Source organism: Diabrotica undecimpunctata, chromosome 6 (genome assembly GCF_040954645.1).
Source record: "Diabrotica undecimpunctata isolate CICGRU chromosome 6, icDiaUnde3, whole genome shotgun sequence".
In the NCBI taxonomy this organism is placed as follows: Eukaryota; Metazoa; Arthropoda; class Insecta; order Coleoptera; family Chrysomelidae; genus Diabrotica; species Diabrotica undecimpunctata.
In genome coordinates, this window is record NC_092808.1 from 99,181,644 (window position 1) to 99,204,488 (window position 22,845).

The window sequence follows — 22,845 nt, forward strand, 5'->3', positions numbered from 1 at the left end:
CTCTAGATTTTTGTATACGTTTTTGTATTTTATAATTAGTTTTAATTAACATTTAATTTGTATATAAAATAAAAGAAAAGATAAAAAATTACTATATTTTATTTTTGTACATTTAAGACAATGCCTATTTTTGTTAATGACAATATTTAGCACGCACACACAAATAAAAGGCGTTAATAATTCAAAAAAAAGCTGTAATAAAAGGCGTTAATAATTCAAAAAAAAGCTGTAACAAAACGCTGGAATATATTTTATTGCTTGAAACGCACCACAAACTTGTACTTCAGTAAATGGCCGCTTTGAAGTATAATTTTAATTGCCGTGCTGTATTTACTTAAAAAAATGTATTAGGGTTCCTCTTTCCCTCTACTTCACTTTTGGATTTAATCCCAGGATTCCTTGGGGGGGGGGGGGGGTTGGGAGGGGGTGAAAGCCCTCTCTGTAAAGGTAATGGATAAATTGACAAATTTTGAGCAACTTTTATATTATAGAGTTTTATTATAGAGTAAAAAATATTTTTAGCAAAAAGGTAGCTTATAAGAAAAGAAAAAACAATGGTGTACTTGTGAAGTCTGTAAACCTAGTAGAAGCAAAGTTGTAGCTCATAAAAAGTAGGTTCTTACTTGTTAAATTCCAAACCGAATATATCAACGTGAAATATCCAACAAATGAGGCAGTTTTAAGGGAAAACTCAACAATATTATTTAAAAGTGTTTAAAAAAGGAAAAAGACCTTTGTGTTCCTTAAAGAAAAAGTGTCCAATTAATGGGAAAACGAATGAAATCTTTCACAATCAACTCTACACATCCTAAAGCCCTCAATCGAATCTTGGTGTGAGGTAAACTTAAATCACCAGCTGTTTGTTAACCTAACTCGTCTACGTATAGGTCATAGCAGATTAACTCACAGTTACTTAATCTCTAAGTCAAATCGCCCTATTTGTGACTTATGTAACTGCGAAATTATGTAACATATATTTTAATAGAGTGTCCTAAATATATTAGTGAAACACAAAACTTACCTAAGAATATAAAAGCAGTCTTAAGAGCACATTGTAAATTTACAAATATATTTAATTACTTGAAAGGTATTGATGTTTAAAATAAACTGTAACTGTTAATGTTACAGTTTATTTTACGTAGACCGTGTCGGTCTTAGCTTTCGTGGAGGAGGAGCTCTGAACTGAGTAGGGGCTAGGACAGACTGGACGGGGGATATCCTCAACCTCGACACGGCACGTCCCATATGGCTGATAGGGAAAGCTCCTGCAGATATGCAGGACAGGTACGAATAAGGCATTGCCAAATAAGTACCCGCGGATCAACTGAGGATATGACATTAGGCAGCAGTAATGTCATTACTGGATTAAGGCTATGGGAAGTAAAAATCCTGTAGGCTTAATTCCAGATACTCACAGGCGTCACTCACATTATGAGTTAAGCGGCTGTGATACTGCGACAGCAGCAGCGTCTGACCCAGAGTGGGCGGCTGCAAACAGCGTCTGTTCCCAGAGTGGGCGGCTGAAACTGAAACCTTGCCAACACGCAGTGGCTCGCGTGGCATTGAACTTAGCCAAAAACCCTTACAAATGTCAGATTTTAAAACAAAACGGAAACTACCTCAGGTGAGTAGACACTCTCACACTGATTTATCAGTCTGTCCCAAGGATTCTGGGGGGGACACAAATTTGACAAGAGTATGCTTTAGAAAACAAACAGTTTTCAAAATTGCAACTATGAATACTAGAACTCTACTTTCTGATGAAAGCTCTAAAGAAATGGAAAAAGAATTAGAAAAGATCAAATGGGACATCGTCGGAGTTAGTGAAGTGAGAAGGCGAGGTGAAGGCCTCGAGACCCTAAAATCCGTCACTTGTTTTACTATCACGGAGAACAACATAAGTCAGTAGGAGGCGTCGGATTCTTCATAAACAAACAGCTAGCAGGAAATCTAACTGCCGAAAAACTGAGGGTAACACAAAGGCGAATGGAGAGATCAATGCTGGGCCTGACCTTGAAAGATCGCGTGAGAAATGAGGAGATACGATATTATACTGCGAATCAATAAACAAAAGTGGAGGTGGGCTGGACATGTTGCTAGAATGGAAGACGGAAGATGGACGAAGAGATTATTGGAGTGGAGACCAAGAACCGACAAGCGAAGTCGAGGCAGACCACCCACCCGATGGACCGACGACCTAAGGAGAATAGAAACAAACTGGATTGCAGCAGCTAGAGATAGAGAGAACTGGAGACGTTTGGAGGAGGCCTATATCCAACAATGGATGTGAAAATGGGGCTGGATGATGATGATGAACTATTAATATCGAAATACTTAAATTAATTGCAGACAACGAAAGTAAAAGCCTAGATTTAATAACAGCACTATTCAATAAGATATATGACACAGGTAAAATACCATCAGATTGGCTAAAATCAACATTCATCACATTAACAAAAAAATCTGATGCCTCACACATGCGATAACTATCAAATATTAAGCATGATGTCTTATGCCCTTAAAACTTTTCTCAGAATCATTCATTACACAAATTTATAAGTGTTAGTTTCAGATAGATAAGTGACACTCAATTCGGATTTCGAAATGGATTGGGAACATGAGAAGCTATTATAAATATTATTATGATTTAACACAACGATGCAGAGACATGAATTTAAATGTTTATGCATGTTTTATTGATTATCGAAAAGAATTTGACTGCGTTAACCATCAAAAGATGATTGAAATTTTGAGAACAACTGGAATTGACGAACCAAACTTGCGAATTATCTCAGAAGTATATTGGCACCAAACGGCAACAATTTAAATAGAGCACACAACATTCGAAAATATACGAATCCGATGAGGATTGCGACAAGATGGCGTCTTATCACTGCTATTGTTTAATCTGTATTCGGCATCTATATTCAGAAAAGCATTAGACAAAATTTAAGGTGAAATTAAGATTAACGGAACCAGCATAGACAATATCACGTAGGCTGATGATACCGTCCTAATAGCAAGCAATTCAAAAGAACTACAAAATATAATAAGCTGTAGTTCGTCATAGCGAAATGTTCTGTTTACATCTAAATGTTTCCAAATCTAAAATTCTAGTATTTTCAAAGATACCAACAAGCGTACATTTGTATGCCAAGGGGTAAATAATAGAACAGGTAACTTCCATAAAATATTTGGGAACAAATATCATCAGCCAGTGTAACCAAAAAAAAAAGAAATCCTATCAAGAATCGAACAAGCGAGGGAAAACATTTTTTACAGGATCAGACCTTAGTCTAGAGCTGAGAATTCGAATAATCAGATATATTGATATAAGGTTGAATGCTCAAATAAATAAACTTTGAAAATTAAAGGCAGATATCGAGCACAGTTTTATTAATTAAATCTTGCACAAGTACTTTCGCTCCCTAGAGCATCTTCAGGGGCATCTGAAATAAGTTTGGAATTTCATAGAAATCACCATTCTTTTAAAAAACAAAAGAATTTGCTAAAATCAATTAAACAAAAAATCGATAGAGGTTCTCTAGTACTCAGTAAGGCTGATAAGAAAAATTTTGTTGTAATCTTAGAACAAATTCAATACATAGAGAAATTAGAATCTTTCCTTTCAGATAACAATTTTGTAGTTTTGGAAAAAAATCCACTGAACACCTTTATTAATAAAACAAAAACAATGGTTTAATTGTTTAATGATACTATTACTAAATATAACAACAGAAAGTTAACTGTATCTAATCCTATAAGACCTAGGTTATATGGACTTCCTAAAATCCATAAACACAATTGTCTCATAAGATCTGTTGTAAGTTTTTGTAACACTCCAGTTTCTATATTGTCAGAGTTTGTTTATAACACAATTCAGTCTATCACTAATTTTAAACCAAAGTTCTCCATTACAAATTCTTTAGATTTATTAGAACGTTTAAATAACATTAAAATAGAAGGGAGTTTTTATTTAGTTTCTTTTGATGTTTCCAATTTGTTTACTTCTGTAGCAAGAGATGAAACATTACCTTTAGTATACAACCTTCTAAACAAATGCAACATACCAGCAAAAGACAAAGATGCTATCTTAACTAGGCTTATTTGCTGGAATTATTGGAAGACTTGGAGACCACAAAGGAATCAAATGGAAACTCTCACTGTCTTAATACCCAAATTAATTTAAATTGTACTAAATTTAAACCTATTTTTAAAAATAGGTTTAAAATTAAAAACTAGCTTGCTCAGGTTCAATTGATCTATAGTTGGCGTTAATTACACTCTCCATACCTCTGCGTAATTTAGATATACCATCTTCACAGTTGTATATTTCAACATCTCCCACTGTTGGTCAGTAGGTCTTTAGTAACGCTTTTACATATTAATTTTATAGTTCTCCCATTGACTGGGGGTTTAACTGAACTACTTGAATTATACCCCATTTATACATCGCTTTCAATTTTGGTTTTGTAATTTTTAGTAGGTATTTTAAATTTCATAGTCAGATTTCCTCTTTTCGACAGTATTGATAGTGCCCGGTAGACCCTTTTATTGTAGCCAACCACCCACTGTCTAATAGATTGTTTAGTCTATTTCTTACATTCATACTTTACGTCCACTTCAATTGCTCTCAAACTAACACCCTAATTATTATAGAGAGGTTTAAGTGTGAGGTCTGGATTATGAAATCTAGTTAAAATATTCTATATATCATATTTCATCAGTTGATTTCCTAGAGTAGTGTCAGTTGGATCTTTGTTCAATCCTTAGTTACATAGAATTTTAAAATGTGCAGATCACATCTACATGATTGTGACTGCCCATCCAATCTGTCATATGTCACATGTCACCTAAACATTTCCGTTAATACCGGGAGCCATTCTCTCTCCTGTTGCCGACCAGAATGTAGCTTCGACTTTTTAAATAATTTTAAATTGTTTGTTCTTGTTTAGTGTGGTGTCATGTTCAAATTTATGTCTAGTTTTATGTGTATGACATTCTGCAATTTTTGGATAGCCCAAAATTGACGAAGTAAGTCTAAAACGTTCATCACAAAAAAACTTTTCATCATCCATTAACTTCGAGTTTTTATCGAGGTTAATCAATTTCTTCATTTAAAAAACGTTTTTTGGCTTATTTCAGATGCCCCTGAAGATGCTCTAGGAAGCGAAAGTACTTGAGCAAGATTTGATTAATAAAACTGTGCTCGATATCTGCCTTTATTTTTCAAAGTTAATCAGGTATATTACATTTTCTCTGTTTTGCTGTATGGCTATGAAAGTTGGACAATGGACTCTGAAATAGAAAAAAGAATAGATGCCTTCAAATTAAATGTTAAATAACCATCTAACTATTTAAAATAAAGTGGTAGAACTGGTGGAGAAATATACGTATTTGGGCCACGAAATAAGAATCAGCAGAGATAACCAAACAAGAGAAATCCGAAGACGAATTACTTTAGCGTGGGCAGCCTTCGCGCAGCAGTTTCCAAAAGTCAATTGCCATTTGAATCGCTAACCTTCGCAAGGAGACGGCGCCATGAGAAGAAGAGCCTTCAGCGCATGAGTAGACAAAAATAATTACTCAGCATAATCAAAGAGAGACAATCAAACACAACAGGCATACAACCACAATAAACGAATCAGAAGTGAAACGAATACTTTAGTTAGGCAAATACAAAAGGAAGACTGGCAGAGTTTCTCTAAACAGATAGAACACGATTTCTACGGAACACAAAAAGAAATATGAAGAATGATCAGAGGACAAAGAAAAGAGATTAACGAACTAATAAAAACGAAACACAAATCGGACCAGGAAAATTACAGAGGAATTCATTTATTAAACACAGCACTAAAATTAACAGCCAAAGTGATAATAAATAAATTGAATAAAATTATAATACGAGCAGAAGAACAATAAGGTTTTAGGTCGAGAAGATCATGCACCGACGCTATATTTATAATAAGGCAAGTGCAAGAAATCATTAGAACACAACAAACCGGCATATCTATGTTTCGTGGACCTTACAAAGGCATTTGACCGGGTCAAAGTAAAAGACGTTATCCACTTACTGTATGCAAGAGAGATACTTCTAGAAATAATCAAAACGATCGAAAATATCTACCAAAACAACACAATAAAAGTAAAAGTAGAAGAGGAACTAACCGACCCTATTGAAGCTGGTAATGGGATAGGACAGGAAGATTCCCTGAGTCCTCTATTGTTCAACCTGATTATGGACAAAATAATAAAAAAAAGTAAGAACTAAAAAAGGATACCAAATGGGAGAAAAACAACTTAAAATAATCTGCTATGCAGACGACGCAATACTACTCCCTCGAAGTGAAGATGATTTACAACGTATGCTGCAACAAATTAATATAACCGCCAGAAAATTTAAAATGTTAATTTCTCCAAAAAGTCAAAATGTATGGTTACAACAGCAAATTTACTAAGATGTAAATTGGAGCTGGAGGTCAGATAATAGAACAAGTGATGGAGTTTAAATATCTAGGCATCACATTATCTAGCTACGGAAAGCTCGAAACCGAAGTGGAAGATCAAGTGTATAGAGAAAACAGAGCCGCAAGCTGCCTTAATGAAACAACATTTAGAAAAAAAAACATGTAGAAATAAAAATATTGGTGGCAGAAACAAGACCTGACACAGAGAGGACAAAAAGGATGTTAGAAACAGCAGAGATGAAAACTTAGAAAAATTGATGGAAAAACACTATAAGACAGAGATAGAAGTACAGATATACGAAGTAGATGCAAGGTGGAGAACATTAAGAACTGGGTAAGAAATAGAAGAGTAGAATGGAACGATCATATAAGCCGAATGACAACAAATAGAGTAGTAAAGACGGCAAGAGGTGGTTCCCCAATAGGAAGACGATCAGTAGGAAGACCACAAAAACGATGGAACGACAACTTACTGGAGGCACATTAAAAAACAGACAGAGTCATGTCTATATAAAAAGAAGAAGAAGAAGAGAAAGAATCAAAGAGAGAAAAATATAATACTTAGGTCTTGTGTTGAGAGGTTAAAGATATGAATTACTCCAAATCATATTGGAAGGTAACGTGCAGGGCAAAGGATCAATTGGAAGACGCCAGAACTTGTGGCGGAAAAACCTGAGAAGATGGTTTGAAAATTTTTCGTGCAGCGGTTTCCAAAGCTACAATTTTCATTTGGACCGCCAACCTTCGAAAGGAGGCAGCGCAATAAGAAGAACTGTTAATGTTTTGTAAATCCTATTTACAAATTGTATAATATGGCATTCTTGCCTAATTGTAAATCTAATAATTAATCAAAAATACTGTTTAGATTTAAGTATTTAGGTTTTCATTACAGGGCAGCTAATAGCCCAAGGTGAATGATGCTGTTATCAATAAAATAAAACAAAAGGATCGCCACGTCAAATGAGAGTATGATATAATTATCTAAAAACATAAAATAATTTCAACTTGCTAGAAAAATATTTATCTTATTCTTTAGACCGTATAATAATTATTTTATTTTAAGTAAATACTTCCACGTACTCACTACACCGAAATAATTTAAACCTATTTTATTATCCTAAATGTTTCACATCGGTCGTAAATAGCTTGATTAAATTATTAAATCAGTTTCGTGGTCAAAAATCGAAACAAATAATATACGCACCAAGGTAAATATTTAATAACTTAAATGAATCAATTACACTCTAAATATTTAAAAGAAGTTAAAAGCAGCGCTGTATTAGTCTGATAAATCAGTGTTGCATATATTCAACTGTTATAGTTACCTCATCGCATTCCTCAGAAAAAATGTATAGTATTATTGTTCTTTTAGTATTATCTGGATCCATAGTTAACGCTAAGGTAAGTTGGGGTACTTTTTAGACCGTAGAAATGTCAACGAGATTGCTTTCTTTAGGTTAAAGTTTTTGGTAGCTATATTTGCTATATATTCAATAGATGAATTGCAGAGGTTTGATCGGTCAATTATTGGCAAATACGTTTCGCTTTTATTATTTTTTTTAACAGCTTTATCAGTTATGTACGTGGATCGTAAATTTCATTGGTGTCCCAAAAATTTGGCGATAATATTAAATATTACACAGATATGATAAATTTTGTCATTGAAAATTAAAGAATTGGTGTCAAAAGTCAATTTTAACACCACTTCTTCGCAAACCCACCTACATCAATAAAATCAACCGATATATTACCAAACTTGACGAGAAACTAGCCAAATCCCTCAATAATTACAATAGCTATGCTCCTAGATTTTACTGTCTCCCCAAAATTCACTAGCCACAACTGAGTATGCGACTCATATTATTGTCAATAAATGCTTCGAGCACGAATATAGCTCAATTTCTAACGAGCATTCTTTCGCAAGCATACAATTATAATAATGACTTCAACATCACAGATTTTTTCAGTTCAGTTAATTTATATATAATTATTAATTAATCAGAGACTTTGTCTTAGTAAGATGTGACATAGTATCCTTGTTCACAAATCTTCCACTTTCCAGTGTATTAACGTCTCTTCACAATCATTGGAAAAAAATCGAACCCCACAGTCCGCTATCTTGGGAAACTTTCTCCGAATTATTAAAATTTTCTTTTGACACCAATTATTTAATTTTCAATGACAAAATATTGTCGTCAAATTTTTGGAATACCTATGAGATCCACGATTTCTCCTATTCTAGCAACTTTGTATTAGACGATCTTATGAGAGTGTCAAGAAATTAGATTTCCAGGTTCCCTTTATAAAACGGTATATCGACGATCTGATTTTAGCAAATCAACTGGACAAGACGCTGGCCATCTTATCAGTTTCTAACTGCTTTGATCTTTACCTGCAATTTACATGTGAATTTGAGGTTAATAACAGTATTACCTTTTTTAATATGCAAATTATTCGCACACATGATAACATATTAGTCACTACCTGGTACAGAAAAGAAATGGCTAGCAACCGTTGCTTAATTACCATTCGACACACCCAATCAAATATAAACTTAACCTGGTACAAGCCCTCAGCTTTAGAGTACACACATTGACACACCCACTTTATAAAGAAGAATTTCTCAATCTACTGAAGCCCATTCTCATAGATAGCTACTATCCCGAATCTATCATCAATAAATTTCAATATTCGGAAAGCTATGGACAGTCCATTACTGAAACCCCTAACGGGCTAACATTAGCGACCATTTCCAATTGAACAACAAACAATTTTGAAAAAACCACAAAATATGTTTCGCAGCCGTACTTCCCACAAATCACGAAAAAGCTTACCAAACTTTTCAAAAACTTACCAGTTAAAATAGCCTTAAAAGATACCAGAACCGTAGGAAAGTTATTTTAGAAGACAAAAACTCCATTGGTGCCTTTAGAACAAATTAATGTCGTCTAGCATATATCCTGTGAAGAGTGCAACTCCTGCTACATTGGCCAGACCACTCGCTCTCTTCAAGGTCGACTAACGTTCCATAAAAGCGACATAACGTCCCACAAATAACAAAATTATCATAAGCGATTCATCCTTGAAATATGCCAAATTCTAAAACATTCAGCTTCCCTAAATAAAAGACCCGACATCGATAACCCGAGCCAGATATATCACTTTCTCATCATACTGAACAAGTAAAAAACCCCATACAGACGAAACAAGAACTTTATAATCCCTATTCTTCTTATTTTTTTTAAGTAATAGTCTAAATTGTTTCATTCTCCATTGAATTTAATATGTAAAAAAAAAATTTAAATCCTTTTCAAAAAACTTCGGTTTGTTTTCTTTTACTAATTACCTCAATAATCGTACCTAACTGCATTCCAAATAAACACATGTACGAAAGCAAGCCACATGTGGAACTATAACATTCAACAACTGAAAGTATACTAGTGTGGTTTGACCCTTGAAAGAGCTTTAATAAAAACATCCAAATGAAGGCATCGGTCAAAATAAAAAAATCACCAAAAATTAAATAAATGAACTAGTGCTCGCATACAGTTTTTCGTGTTTTTGTTTTTTTTTCATAAGTTTTAATTTTTAGTTATCGTAGAGTTTTTATAACATTATAAAAACCTACAAATTGTTTTGTAAGTATGAACCCTGTTCGTTTTTTATTTATATTCTAATATCATTACTTTTTGTAGAGAACTGAGGAGGTTTTTAAAAAAATAATAAAAGCGAAAAACGAATCCTAGTAAATCATTGAAGTAGTTGACGTCTTTCAATTGTCAATAATTGACATATACACACACACACACATATATATATATATATATATATATATATATATATATATATAAATATATATATATATATAAATATATATATATATATATATATATAAATATATATATATATATAAATATACATATATATATATATATATATATATATATATATATATATATATATATATATATAAATATATATATATATATAAATATATATATATATATATATATATAAATATATATATATATATAAATATACATATATATATATATATATATATATATATATATATATATATATATATATATATATATAAATATATATATATATATATAAATATACATATATATATATATATATAAATATATATATATATATATATATATATATATATATATATGTAAATACTTTTTTCTTTTTGGGTGTGGTAGTCAATAAAAAATAGAGCTTTGCTAAGGCGTACTATTTATTCTGAATCCAAGCTTTCGGTGGTTTTTTGCCACCTTTATCAAGGTCTACAAAGAAAATTACTATGTTGTAACAAACTGAATGGTGCCAAAAAGGCTGTAAAAAACTATAAAAAACTTACCCGAATGTAAGATTCGTGGCATAAACAACAACGTTAAATAACATGATAAAACTGAGGTTGCAACTAAACTTAAAAATGTTACTGTTAAAAAACACTTTAAAAATTACTAAAAACGATAAAAGTTAAAAACAAAATGAAGGACGACATGTTGAAACAGTCGTCGTTGCAGGCTTGATTTCAGTCACATTTCACGAGCAGAAAGAGAAAGTGAGTGGATAGTTATTGTTTAAATAGTTTGGAGAAAATACAAAAAACAACTTTGAAAATAACGTCTAACAGAATACTGTTAGTGAATTTTTAGTACTGCCAACTGTATTACCAACTTGAAATTAAGCGGGAAATTAAAAATGTAAATTATAACATAAGCAATCGAAAGAAAATAGTATTTAGTAAATAGGTTTAGAAAAAACAACTCAAAACAAAACAAAACTGAATTAGTAATAGCAGTTTGATCGTAAATATTCAATTAATAATGAAATTTCAAAAAAAGGAAAGAACCAAAGAAAACTCTGAGATGCAAAATAGCTCAGTCAAAAGTCAATATAAAATTGTAAATTTTGCTAAGATTCTGGATCTCAGATCTCTTATTAAGATACAATATATATATATATATATATATATATATATATATATATATATATATATATATATATATAACAATATATATATATATATATATATATATATATATATATATATATAACAATATATATATATATATATATATATATATATATATATATATATATATATATATATATATATATATATATATATTGTTGTTACAAAAGAGAACAAAACTTTTGTACAGACAAATGAGTATGTTGCTTCCGCTGAGTATCGAACTGGGTATATACCAAAAGCATGGAGGTCAACAAGGTTAGTATTTACACCAAAACTGGTAAAATGGATAGGTGTTGGAAAAGTCACTTAAAGCAGTATGCTAAATGTCTTTTGTAATGAAAACTATAGAAAAACTTATCTACAGACATAATAGAGCCGGAATACTGGTTGAATAAGAACGAAAGACCGTTACTTTAAGACCAATATAATGTACAAATCAGGAGTACCATCTAGAGTCAAAAAAAAAATATAAGAAGTAAGCTGCAGGTAGATATAATGCATGCGTAAGAGCCACATTAAATTAAAATGGGACAAGAAATCACCTCTCCTTTTCAAACAACAAAAGGACTAAGACAAGGCTGCTGTCTGTCACCCACCTTATTTAAAATCTATTTGGACAGATCCTTAGTGAAATGGGTAAAAAAATGTAGAAACATGGGAATAACGGTGGAAGAAAACAAGCTATATACACTTTTCTTTGCGGATGACCAGGTAGTAATTGCCGAAGACAGCTACGATCTTAGCTATATGGTAAGAAAACTGCAAGAAGAATATGAGGTGGCAGGTCTAAACATGAATATGACAAAATGTGAATATCTCTCAGTGGGAACAGATGAAATATGTGACCTAGTCTTGGAAGACGACAAAATCAAAGGCGTGCAATCCTGCAAATATTTGGGGGTCATTTTCAACAAGAAGGGAAATAGCGCAGACGAAATCAGGGAAAGAATAAACAAGGGCAGAGCAGCGACCCGTGCCTTAAACTCTCTTCTCTGGCAAAAAACAATTCGACGAGAAACCAAAAAACACATTTACGGTAGTATAGTTCAAAGTATTACACTTTACGGTTCGGAAGTATGGGACGTCACCAAAGCTAATAGAAACAAACTTTTGACGACAGAAATGGATTATCTGAGACGAAGCTGCGGTAGATCGAAACTGGAGAGAGTTAGAAACGAACAAATAAGAAACGAAATGAAAATGGAGAGAAATATCAATGATGACATAGAAAGAAAACAATTAATCTGGTTCGGACATGTTAAAAGAATGCCAGAGTACAGATGGCCTAGGAGAGTACTGGAATGGATCCCTCCTGAAAGAAGAAAGAGAGGACGACCACGGAGAAGTTGGCGCAACGATATTGATGAAGCAATGGCGGCAAGAGACTTAGAAGAGGCAACTGCATATGACAGAAAAAGATGGAAATTGGGGGCGGAGAAGCGGCGACAGCCGTAATAAATCCGTTATTATATTATATAAGAGCCACATAATTACACTCAAAACTACTAGCTGAGACCATATCAGCACTTGTTGTCAGTGAATGCTCGTAGGAAGAAGCAATATCATATCTGCTATACAATCAGCCTATAGATAAATTGATTTGGTAATTGTAGGTCCATCTCTACCTCTTAGTTGTATTGTCTCCATTCTTACATCATCTTTAAATAGCTCTTTAAAAGTGGCTGAAAACTATTAAGTTTATGGTAAGCCGGAAATATTCCAGTCTACCGTCTTACATCTCTATATTCTTAAAAATTATAGGGATGAACTCAGAACGCCTACAAAATGTGAGAGACCTAATACAACTTTGAACTTTGATTTCAACAATGTATCTCCTGCGTCTTTAACTGCTATAACAAGGTTTCTAGTACTATACTCTGATTTTTGCAAGCTATTCGTGAATTGTGCATGAGTGTAGAGTCCGGAAAATACAATTCCCAAGCCTTAAGGGCTATATCTGTTTTTTTTTTACGATTATAGTAACTATCGTAGACTTTCTCTTGCAGTGACTTATCCTCGTTGGAGGTTGGAAGTCACTCTAGCCCACAAAACCTTATTTACGGCTTTCCTAAATAATTACAACAGAGTTTTACTGGTCCACGTGACCGGTCCACGTGAACAAAGTTTGATAATTTTCTTTGATTTACCGTTAAAAGTAGTTGTTATGGTTGACCTATTTTTTGCGAGACAGCTTCATTGATGACCTAATATGTCTCCAGGAGCACCACATTTCGAAAGCTTTTAACAAGTTGAAAACACATGCGGTGGACTGAATGACAATGAAGCATATAAATACAAAACCAGACATTTGACGTATAAGTTGTTTTGAGTAAATCGCAAAAAACCTACCAAAATCGTAATTTGACACCAATAAATATCGTGTTTTAACCAAATTTTTTAACTTTGATAAAATATTTATTACTAAACAAAACATAAAACAAAAAATAAATTAGACTTGTTAGTAAAAAGACATTTTGGTTTAAAAGTTAAACATGTCTTGTTTTGCACGTTAGAGTTGCACATGTCTGCTTATGCATCTAAATAAACCTCAACTGATTCTGTATTTCTTATAGCATTGATAGCCTCGGGTGTTATACTTAAAAAGGGTCATAATAATATAAAACTAAATTTGAAAAATATTGCTTTTAATGAATATATAAACAAAAATTAATTATTAAGTTAATATCTTCAGTATCAGATGAATTAATCATACTTTTGTCTTCTGCACCTTCAGGATGATCTTTCGTCCCTCAGGATGATTTTCCGCCTGGTTAGTGTTTTCCAAGTAGTTAAAATCTCTTGTGAAGGAATGAAGACGTTCATCAGCCGCCCAATTCACCCCATAGTGTTTCGTTAACAAAGTTGATATGCTTTTTATTTTATTTGGTTTTAAACGTCTTCCTACACTTAATAAACGTAACTGGATTTAAGTAATATTCATTCCTTTCTTGCAGATGCTCTACGGCTTAGAAAGCGCATTTTTATAAAATGGTTCGCCTGTTACATAAACACACCCTTTCTTGTTTTTTGAAAATAATATTCGTTTAAATGGTAGGATGGAAACGAAAATGCCAGGATTCAGGACTTTTAAAAACTTTTTTCACCTTACCTTTCCAGTCAAAAACTGTGTAATCTTCTCCCATCTTCAGCACTGTAGAATAATCTTTAATAAAATTAATATACGTTTCTGGATCAATTATGGTAGCACATTTTTTACCTTTTCTACGTATATACGCGTATATACGAATTCTACACACTTTATATGAAGTGGAGCACAGCATTGTAGCCAGTATTGAACCATTCCAACAATTGTGATATTCTTATTCTGGTCCCCACAACCATCAGCCATTAAACGCACTTTCTCTACCCCTTCATCCAAATAAAGTTTGTCAATGTTTAATAAACAGCGGAAACTATTTCATTTGAACTGCTCTGGCAATGATTCTCTGTCCATATAAACGATTTTACTGATTCAAGATTAAGTGAGGACTTTGAATTTCCAGTTACAACTATAAAATTGTACAAATTTATTTGCATACTAAAATAGCAGGCCTGGTCTGGAATCTTTGGTAGTGGTAGATTCTTTTGGCAATCAAAGGGAAATATTGCTACTGTGCAATTGTCTTCTCGCAACTTTGTGTACGCGCTGTTTTCTCATTATCTTTATTTTTTCTTGTGGGTTTGTGATTTTTTTCATTTTTTCTAAAAATTGGAAAATTGGATACATCAACTTTTGGTGTATATAATATGCAAATATTTCTGAAGAAGCACTGTCTTACTTTTAGATGTTCCTCCGTTGTAGAATTATACATCTTTCACAGTTTCGATATACACTCGCGATCATAAAATCCGGGTCACCTTGAAAATCGCCGTTATTTCATTTTTAACGAGCTTTATCGTAAATATTAATAACACAAATACAAACTAATGCATGTTTCTGAGAATTGTTGTCAGCTTAGCGGTTTCCTTTGTAACAAAGAATTCCAATAATGCCGATTGCGCGGAAAACTGTACACTTCCCAAAATGAATGGTACCTGTAACTGCCGCTTGTTTTAAACGTCTCATTTGTGCTTCGACTTTCTGTTCAAACGCAATAAACAAACGTTTATTATTGCCGCCATTAGTGTTTATTAGTGTCTATTATTGTTTATTTTTTGCCAAAAATGCCTTGACTGTTGTTGAGACCGCACGCATTGTTGCGTTTGTGGCAGACGGTCACGGCACGAGATGACTGTTTTCTTGTGTTTCAGGCTTTACGAAACCGGACCTCAACTGCGGTTATGCATCGAAATTGCCTACAGGAAGTACGAAATTGCAATGTTAGCGTTGCAACAGTCAGGAGAAGACTTCGTTCTTCCGGACTATCTTCTCGGGTAAGGCTACAGGACCGCCACTTGGCCGGGCGCATCGAGTTGCACGAGTAGCTTTTGCTCGACAATACGCGCATTGGGGAATTAATGATTGAATCAAAGTGTTATTGTCAGATGAATCCCGTTTCTGCCTAACTGGATCCAATAGACGTGTAAGAGTTTGGAGGAGAACCGGTGAACGATTTTCCCAAGCTTGCATTGCTCCAATAATGCCATTTGGTGGAGGCTCGGTCATGACTTGGAGAGGTGTATCTTCCGACTTCCGCACAGAATTACCCTTCATCGAAAATAGGTCCTTAACTGCACGAAGGTACATTACGGAGATTCTGGAAGAACATGTTATACCCACCATGGCAGGGCTAGGAGAAGACGCCGTTTTTATGCAGGACAACGCGCAACCGCACGTTGCCAGGATCAGTATGCAATACTTGGACGAGGTTACCCTGGCCAGCTAGGTCTCCGAACCTGAATCCCATCAGATATCTCTGGGACGATTTGAAAAAACGTATTCAAACCCATACACCTCCTCCTAACAACGCACAGGAGCTTAAGGATCTGTTAGTGAGAGAGTGGAATAACATACCACAACATGTAATCCGGAGAAAAATTGAGAATATGCCCCGTCGTCTGCAAGAGGTTATTAGAGCAAGGGGAGGCAATACACGATATTAGTCATTGAAATTCTACTGATGTTTTACCAAGTTCTGTATTTTTCATTTTTTCTTTCGTATGTCTGTTTCAACAATTTGGTTTGTTTTCTGCTTTTTCAATAAAAACAATAAAAAAACCGTTTTTTTTTTCTTTCAAAACAAACATTGATGACAAATAAAAAATACATTAGCTTAAAAAAAGGTTATTACTGCACCAGATGCAAAAATATTCAAGAAACTTGAAATTTTCAAGGTGACCCGGATTTTATGATCGCGAGTGTATTTAGTTCACAAGGTAAATACAATCTAACAACCATTTTATTCCTGGCGTAATGAGTTTCGCAGCAAGTAATAGATTCAATGAAATGTGTTATAGCTTGCTTTTTACAAATTGATTTTTGTGAAGTTCTGGCACCTCGTTTTCTTTCTGCTGGCAAAACTTCTGTTTTATGATACTCCTTTATTATCCCTTTTATCGGTTTTTTTTAATACCCAATATCGCTACAAATGTTTTTTTACAAACAGGAATTGATCCTCTTGAAGTGTTGATGATGTACTTAACAGTGACTGTTTTTAGTTTATTTAGAACGTTTTCTTTAATTTTCGTACCAGGTCTTTTTAGATTATTTGTTACGTAGTGCTTCAATACAAACATGTCTTGATAAGATTTTGATGGTTTGCTATAAAAGCTTTTGTTCAATTTTCTGATTTCGGTCATTGTCAACGAGAAACATTGACGACATTTAGTGTTATAAGCGCACCTATACACGGTTCACAATTTGTCGATAGCTCACTACAAGTTTAACCCTAATTAGAGAGCTGAAATACAGAGAGGATAGGTAATACGATATAATAGTAAAACCCAACCTGAAACTGACGGTTTAAGATGTTTTCGACTAACCCACCTTGTATCTGAAGGAATACAATACCTTATAATCCTATTACGAGGGTATTTTGAATGGTTACAAATGTGATACACTAGTGTCGTAGAGTAAATGATTGAAACATTTTTTTGGACTAAATAAATATATTTTTTAAATTGTACTTATGTAAATTGTATTTTTTAATAAAACTTCTTTATTTTATTCAAAAATAAAAAGTTTCTTGCCATTTGTAAAAGATACATTTATTTAATTAAGGGGAAAGGCGCCAAATGTCGCCTGGCATAATTTCCAATGTATTTTAAATGTATCCATTATTTTCGAATCCGTAGAAAACTAATAAATATTTTTAAAAAATTTAAACGCAGAATGAAAGATTACATTATTACTGAGGGCAGAAAGTCCCTGAAAACTTCTACAATGTTTATTTTAAAATGTTATGTAACAGGGGTGAAAATAAAAGAGAAAATATAGTATAATTTTTAATTGAAAATATTGCATGCAAAAGAAACTTTTTATTTATTCTATTAAATATTTCATTATGCCTTTAAATTTTTCAAAAATGTTTTTTAGTTTTATCAGGATTTGAAAAAAAAATGGATACATTTAAAACACATTGAACATTTTGACAGGCGATATTTTGCGCCTTTCCCCTTTAATACCTTACGATTACAACTATTATTACTTATCTTATATAATTACGATTAGAAAACTATTCAAATTCAAAATAAATAGGATCAACTTCGGAATCCGAGTCATCTTGAGGGTTAATAATTAGCGGTTGTGTCTCTACGGTCGCATCACTTATGTTATCAAGATCCCACATTTTTTGTTCTTCTTCTATTAGATGCCTTACTGCATCTTTCCAGTTTTGTTCTGTAATATGTTGTAAAGACTCATATAACAATTCACGTACAGCTTGTATTTTATATAACGTATTTTTTCTAGCCACATAACTTTTCATTTGTGCCCAAATGAGTTCAATTGGATTTATTTCGCAGTGGTAGGGTGGAAGTCTAAGGACTGTAATGTTTCGTTTTTCCGCCATTTTGTCAAATACGTATTCCTTGAACTTAGATTTGTGTTGCCGGGCAATTTTTGTGAATACTTGGAATACTTGGGTCACGTTATGAGACATAATAAATATAGAGTACTACAACTGATCGTTCAAGGGAAAATAGACAGCAGAAGGGGTCCAGGGAGAAGACACTCGTGGCTCCAAAACTTGCGGCAATGGTTCGGATTGTCATCTGCTGAACTATTCAGATCTGCCGTAAACAAAGTCAGAATAGCCATGTTAATTGCCAACGTTCGGAACGGACAAGGCACATGAAGAAGAAGGGCAATTTTTAGAAGTTCTGCTTTTACCATTCCATCTTCGTAAGGCAGATACTTATTCCGCAGCCAGTCAAGAATATCCTGTTTCTTCCACGCAGTCATTGGAAGTCTTTCTACTAGTCGTGAATGATAAGGTGCATTATCTAATACTATAATTGAATTTGGTGGTATGTGTTCAATCATCTGCTCAAAATACTCTTCGAAAACATCAGCTGTCATCTACCCGTGATAGTCTTTTGTGCTTTTGGACTGAAATTACAACAAACCATGCTTAACAAGTCCTTTTTCACTGTCAATGTGAGAAATTATTAATCTACTGCCTTTACCAGAAGGTGGGGAGATACCAGTAGACCAACCTTCCATAAAGGCTTGCCTGGAGCTTAATATATATTTATCTGACCAAATTTTTTTTAGAGTATGACCTGAGTTTACCCACGTTTTATCCTGGTAGAAGATGGGCCTTCCTTCAGCATGGAATTTTCGTATGGATCTTAGATAATTTCTTCTCCAACATATTATCTCCTCCCGGTCAATAAAAAGTGATTTTCGGTCTGATTTCTCCCACCGGAAATTTAATTCTTTTAAAACTTGCCACAATTTAGTTCGTCCGATATGAGGCAAATCCGGGTCGTCTCTAACTTCTTGTAAAATTTTGTTTCGGTTTGGTAATTCTTTTTTGAAAAAAAATCCATGAATTTTCCTTCGAATACCATTTTTGGCATATTCATCAATTTCAATAGGCTTTTTCCCTCTCTTTAAGTTTTCGTTTGTGTTTGGCTTAGCTATACCGTGTTTTTTTCTTTCTGATAGGAACCTATATATAGTTGACTCTCCTACGCCAGTCATGTTGGCACAACTTTCGACTATGTTGCGAACAGTGTTTGTGGGATTCTGAGAAACCAGAGCATCGTGAACATTCAGGACAATAGTCTTTTCTCTTGGTGAATAGACAGACTTACTGACTGTATGCAACAGTACCGGTGTAAAACTTGATGATGTTGATGATGAAGCCATCACAAATAATCCAACAAAACGAGCACGAGCGAAAGGTACGTATATGTTCGTAGATATATGGAATAAAAAATCACTCACGCACTGCATATAATTCGCAAAAGAAATATTCGAGACGCTAATTACTGCCGTAGACGCGGACACACCGACGAGCCGTAAATTACATGCGATCAAAAACGTACTAAACAAAAAAATTGTTTTCGTTCGTAATAACTTTTAAGTTAAGTTTCGAATATAAACTGAACAAACGAGGCACGTGGCCAAATCATACCCATTATATTATTAAAAATCTGGGGAATTCCATCCTAATTATCTTGCAACGAATAGTACCTTCGGATATGAATTCCAGGTTTTCTAGTAAAGTGATTTGACGCGAAGATTAGTATTGAAATATCCAAAGAGATAAGGTATTCTTATTTACAAAATTGTTAATGGTTAAATTCTTATTTTTATTAATATAATAATATAATTACATAACATTAGCCGTGAAAGTTTTAATTGTTTTTTTGCTAAATATATTAGTATTAAAATATAATTAATATTATATATATAACAGTATTAAAAAATATTATATTATTATTTAATTAATAAACACCTCAGGAAGGCCTATGGTTTACGACCGTTTTATGAGTTTGAGGCACATTTCGTGCTCTCGACAATTTATGAACGGAGAATAGCAAATTCAGGAAGACATCGCCGAGAATACCTAAAAAAGTAAGATTATATAATCAAATCAGTTGTTAAACTAAAACTTCTATGTGAACATACCTTTGTTTTTTGGCTATTTCTCGTTTCCACTTATCCTTATTTACCAATGGTTTTCGCCCTTTACCAGCTGGACTTCGTTCAATAATAATGGTATTCATGTTTATAATGTTTAATTATTGTTTATTTTCATGATCACTAATTCATAACGTACGTTTACCAGGTTTGATCTTAATGTGAGTACAAAGTATGAACGAAATACGAATTTAATTAGCAACAGCGCAAATACGACAGCAGGTGACTAAGAAGTCGCATCTGGATTGGTGTAAAGGTGAATGTCTGCCTTTACACCTAGGCTAAATTTCAACTGTGAATAATGCCATTCAAATGTCTGTTTATAAACATAAGGGTCAGAAAAACGGATTCCCATCAATGTTAACATATGGAATCTGTATATAACTCATTTTTTTTAAATGCCAAATATCTGGTTTTACTTTTATACGCTTCCCATACTCTTTTCTTTATATTTCCACAAATACAAAAAAGAGAATAAAACTTTATGAATTGGTTTCAATTCATAAAGTTTTCTTGGCTGTGCTATGAAAAACAATCCTCGTGCGATATTTGGCTTAGTTAGTTCTTCAACTTCGTGGTAACTAGTTGTCTCGTGACCTTCCTTTATATTTTCTTTATCATCAGAGCTACCTACCACTTCTTTTTCACTTGTGACCTCCACAAACAGTTTTTAGGTAAAGTTTTGTTTTTCTTCGTAATGTTTTGATAACCTAGCAAAATTAAAAAGAAATGTTTTACTTACTTTTTAGTTCTTATATCTTGGTGTTATTACACCAAAAAAACAAAAAAAAATATGTTTTGGAAAATTTATTGCTAGATTAAATAGAGAGTTTTCAATTATTAGGTAAATTTACATTTTTATGGAAAGAAAACTGTAATCATTAATACTAAATAATAATTGACATATTGTGATCAAATTTTGGGCGTTATAAATAATAATTGCTCTATGTTTTAGCCGTCCTTAAAAGAAACTGATCCAGCTGTAAAAGAATCTTTAGTCAAATGCAATAATGAATACAATTTTACTCTTCAAGATTTCTACGATAACATAAAAAAGGGCCAACCTGACTCAAGAACGAAAGAATTTAGCCATTGTTTTTATCGATCATTGGAATTAATTAATGATAAAGGGATAATAAACATGAATAAAGCTACAGAGTACATTCGTCATGAATATGGTGATAAAGCGGAAGATATTATAAAAAAATGTTTAAATCAAAAAGATACTCCTGTTGAGACATCTTTTGGAGTAAGGCTTTGTATTTTCAAAGCCGTTAATCTTTAGTTAATATTTCAATACAAACTTATTGTAAGTCGTAAAAATTATCTGTGTCACGTAATTTAGGTTAAATCTCTTTCATTTTTATTTAACCGCTTACCTACTAATTCATTCATACTTGTAATTAAAATTTTCTACCGTTTTTCTATTACTCCTTTGCTGTATTTGTAGAAATTTGGTTATGAATTATGAAATAAATGCATTCTTAATTATTTGGTATTGAATTCCATTCTTAATATGGTTCCGAAGCTATTTTTGTATTTTTGTAAGATTCTATATTTTATTTATTATATTCTGTGTCAATTTTAATTTTGGAATAATTTATTTGACGTTCTTCATAAAATATTATTTTTTTAGTCATTCTCTATAAGTAAAATAACGCAGTTACTAAAATGTGTAGAAATTATTACTCGTATTCAGGTAAATACTGTTTATTATAATAATAATATTTTTATTGATTTAATGCTACCAAGTAGTGCTGTGGTAGCATTAAAAATATTGCGCAGAGTAACCCGATGCATTCATGAGATACACATCAAAGTGCGATGATCATACCTTATCTCGAATGCTGTATAACTGCTTGTTTCTATAAGGGTACATGCCTCCACTGCCTACAACAAATTCGAAACTACATGACTAAGAATTCAAAAACTAACCTTTATATTAAGACGCACATTGCGAAGAACAACCCTGATTTAAGTTGTTCACAATTGTGAAATATTGTTTTTCAATAATTCCAACGTTTTGTCATCTAAATTGTGATTAATCTGATTTAAAGTTGTTGAAATAAAGTTTACTATAATTTCTCCTATATTGCTTTGATAATTGTTTTATATCTATTTTAATATGATAAATAAGTTTGTTAAAATTAAAACATTGTACTTTTGTTGTTTGCAAGATTTTTCTGTGCGCTTCCATTATTTCTTGGTCTACATAACTAGAAACAATGCTACTTGATTTTTTTCATTTATAGATTGAATATTTTATTGGAAGTACTTTCATGTTCTTTACTTACTGTTGAATAATATTTTCTATATTTATTATTAGCTTCATGATTTGTTATATTTTCAGT

General features: G+C 32.8%; 1 protein-coding gene across 1 annotated transcript; it reads left to right on the forward strand.

The window, feature by feature from the left end:
* The first annotated feature begins 7,737 nt into the window (after positions 1-7,737).
* On the forward strand, positions 7,738-22,007 carry LOC140442738 (B1 protein-like). Its single transcript, XM_072533718.1, has 2 exons — positions 7,738-7,868; positions 21,450-22,007. The coding sequence occupies exons 1-2, from the start codon at positions 7,815-7,817 to the stop codon at positions 21,777-21,779; spliced, it is 384 nt and encodes a 127-aa protein (XP_072389819.1). The 5' UTR covers positions 7,738-7,814; the 3' UTR covers positions 21,780-22,007.
* The last annotated feature ends 838 nt before the right edge of the window (positions 22,008-22,845 follow it).

What these genes read in the sequence shown, in the direction of transcription:
- LOC140442738 (XM_072533718.1), top strand. Translation starts at nt 7,815, where the DNA reads ATGTATAGTATTATTGTTCTTTTAGTATTATCTGGATCCATAGTTAAC. An exon ending in GATCCATAGTTAACGCTAAG is followed by an intron (nt 7,869 to 21,449) that starts GTAAGTTGGGGT and finishes TCTATGTTTTAG; the next exon opens with CCGTCCTTAAAAGAAACTGA.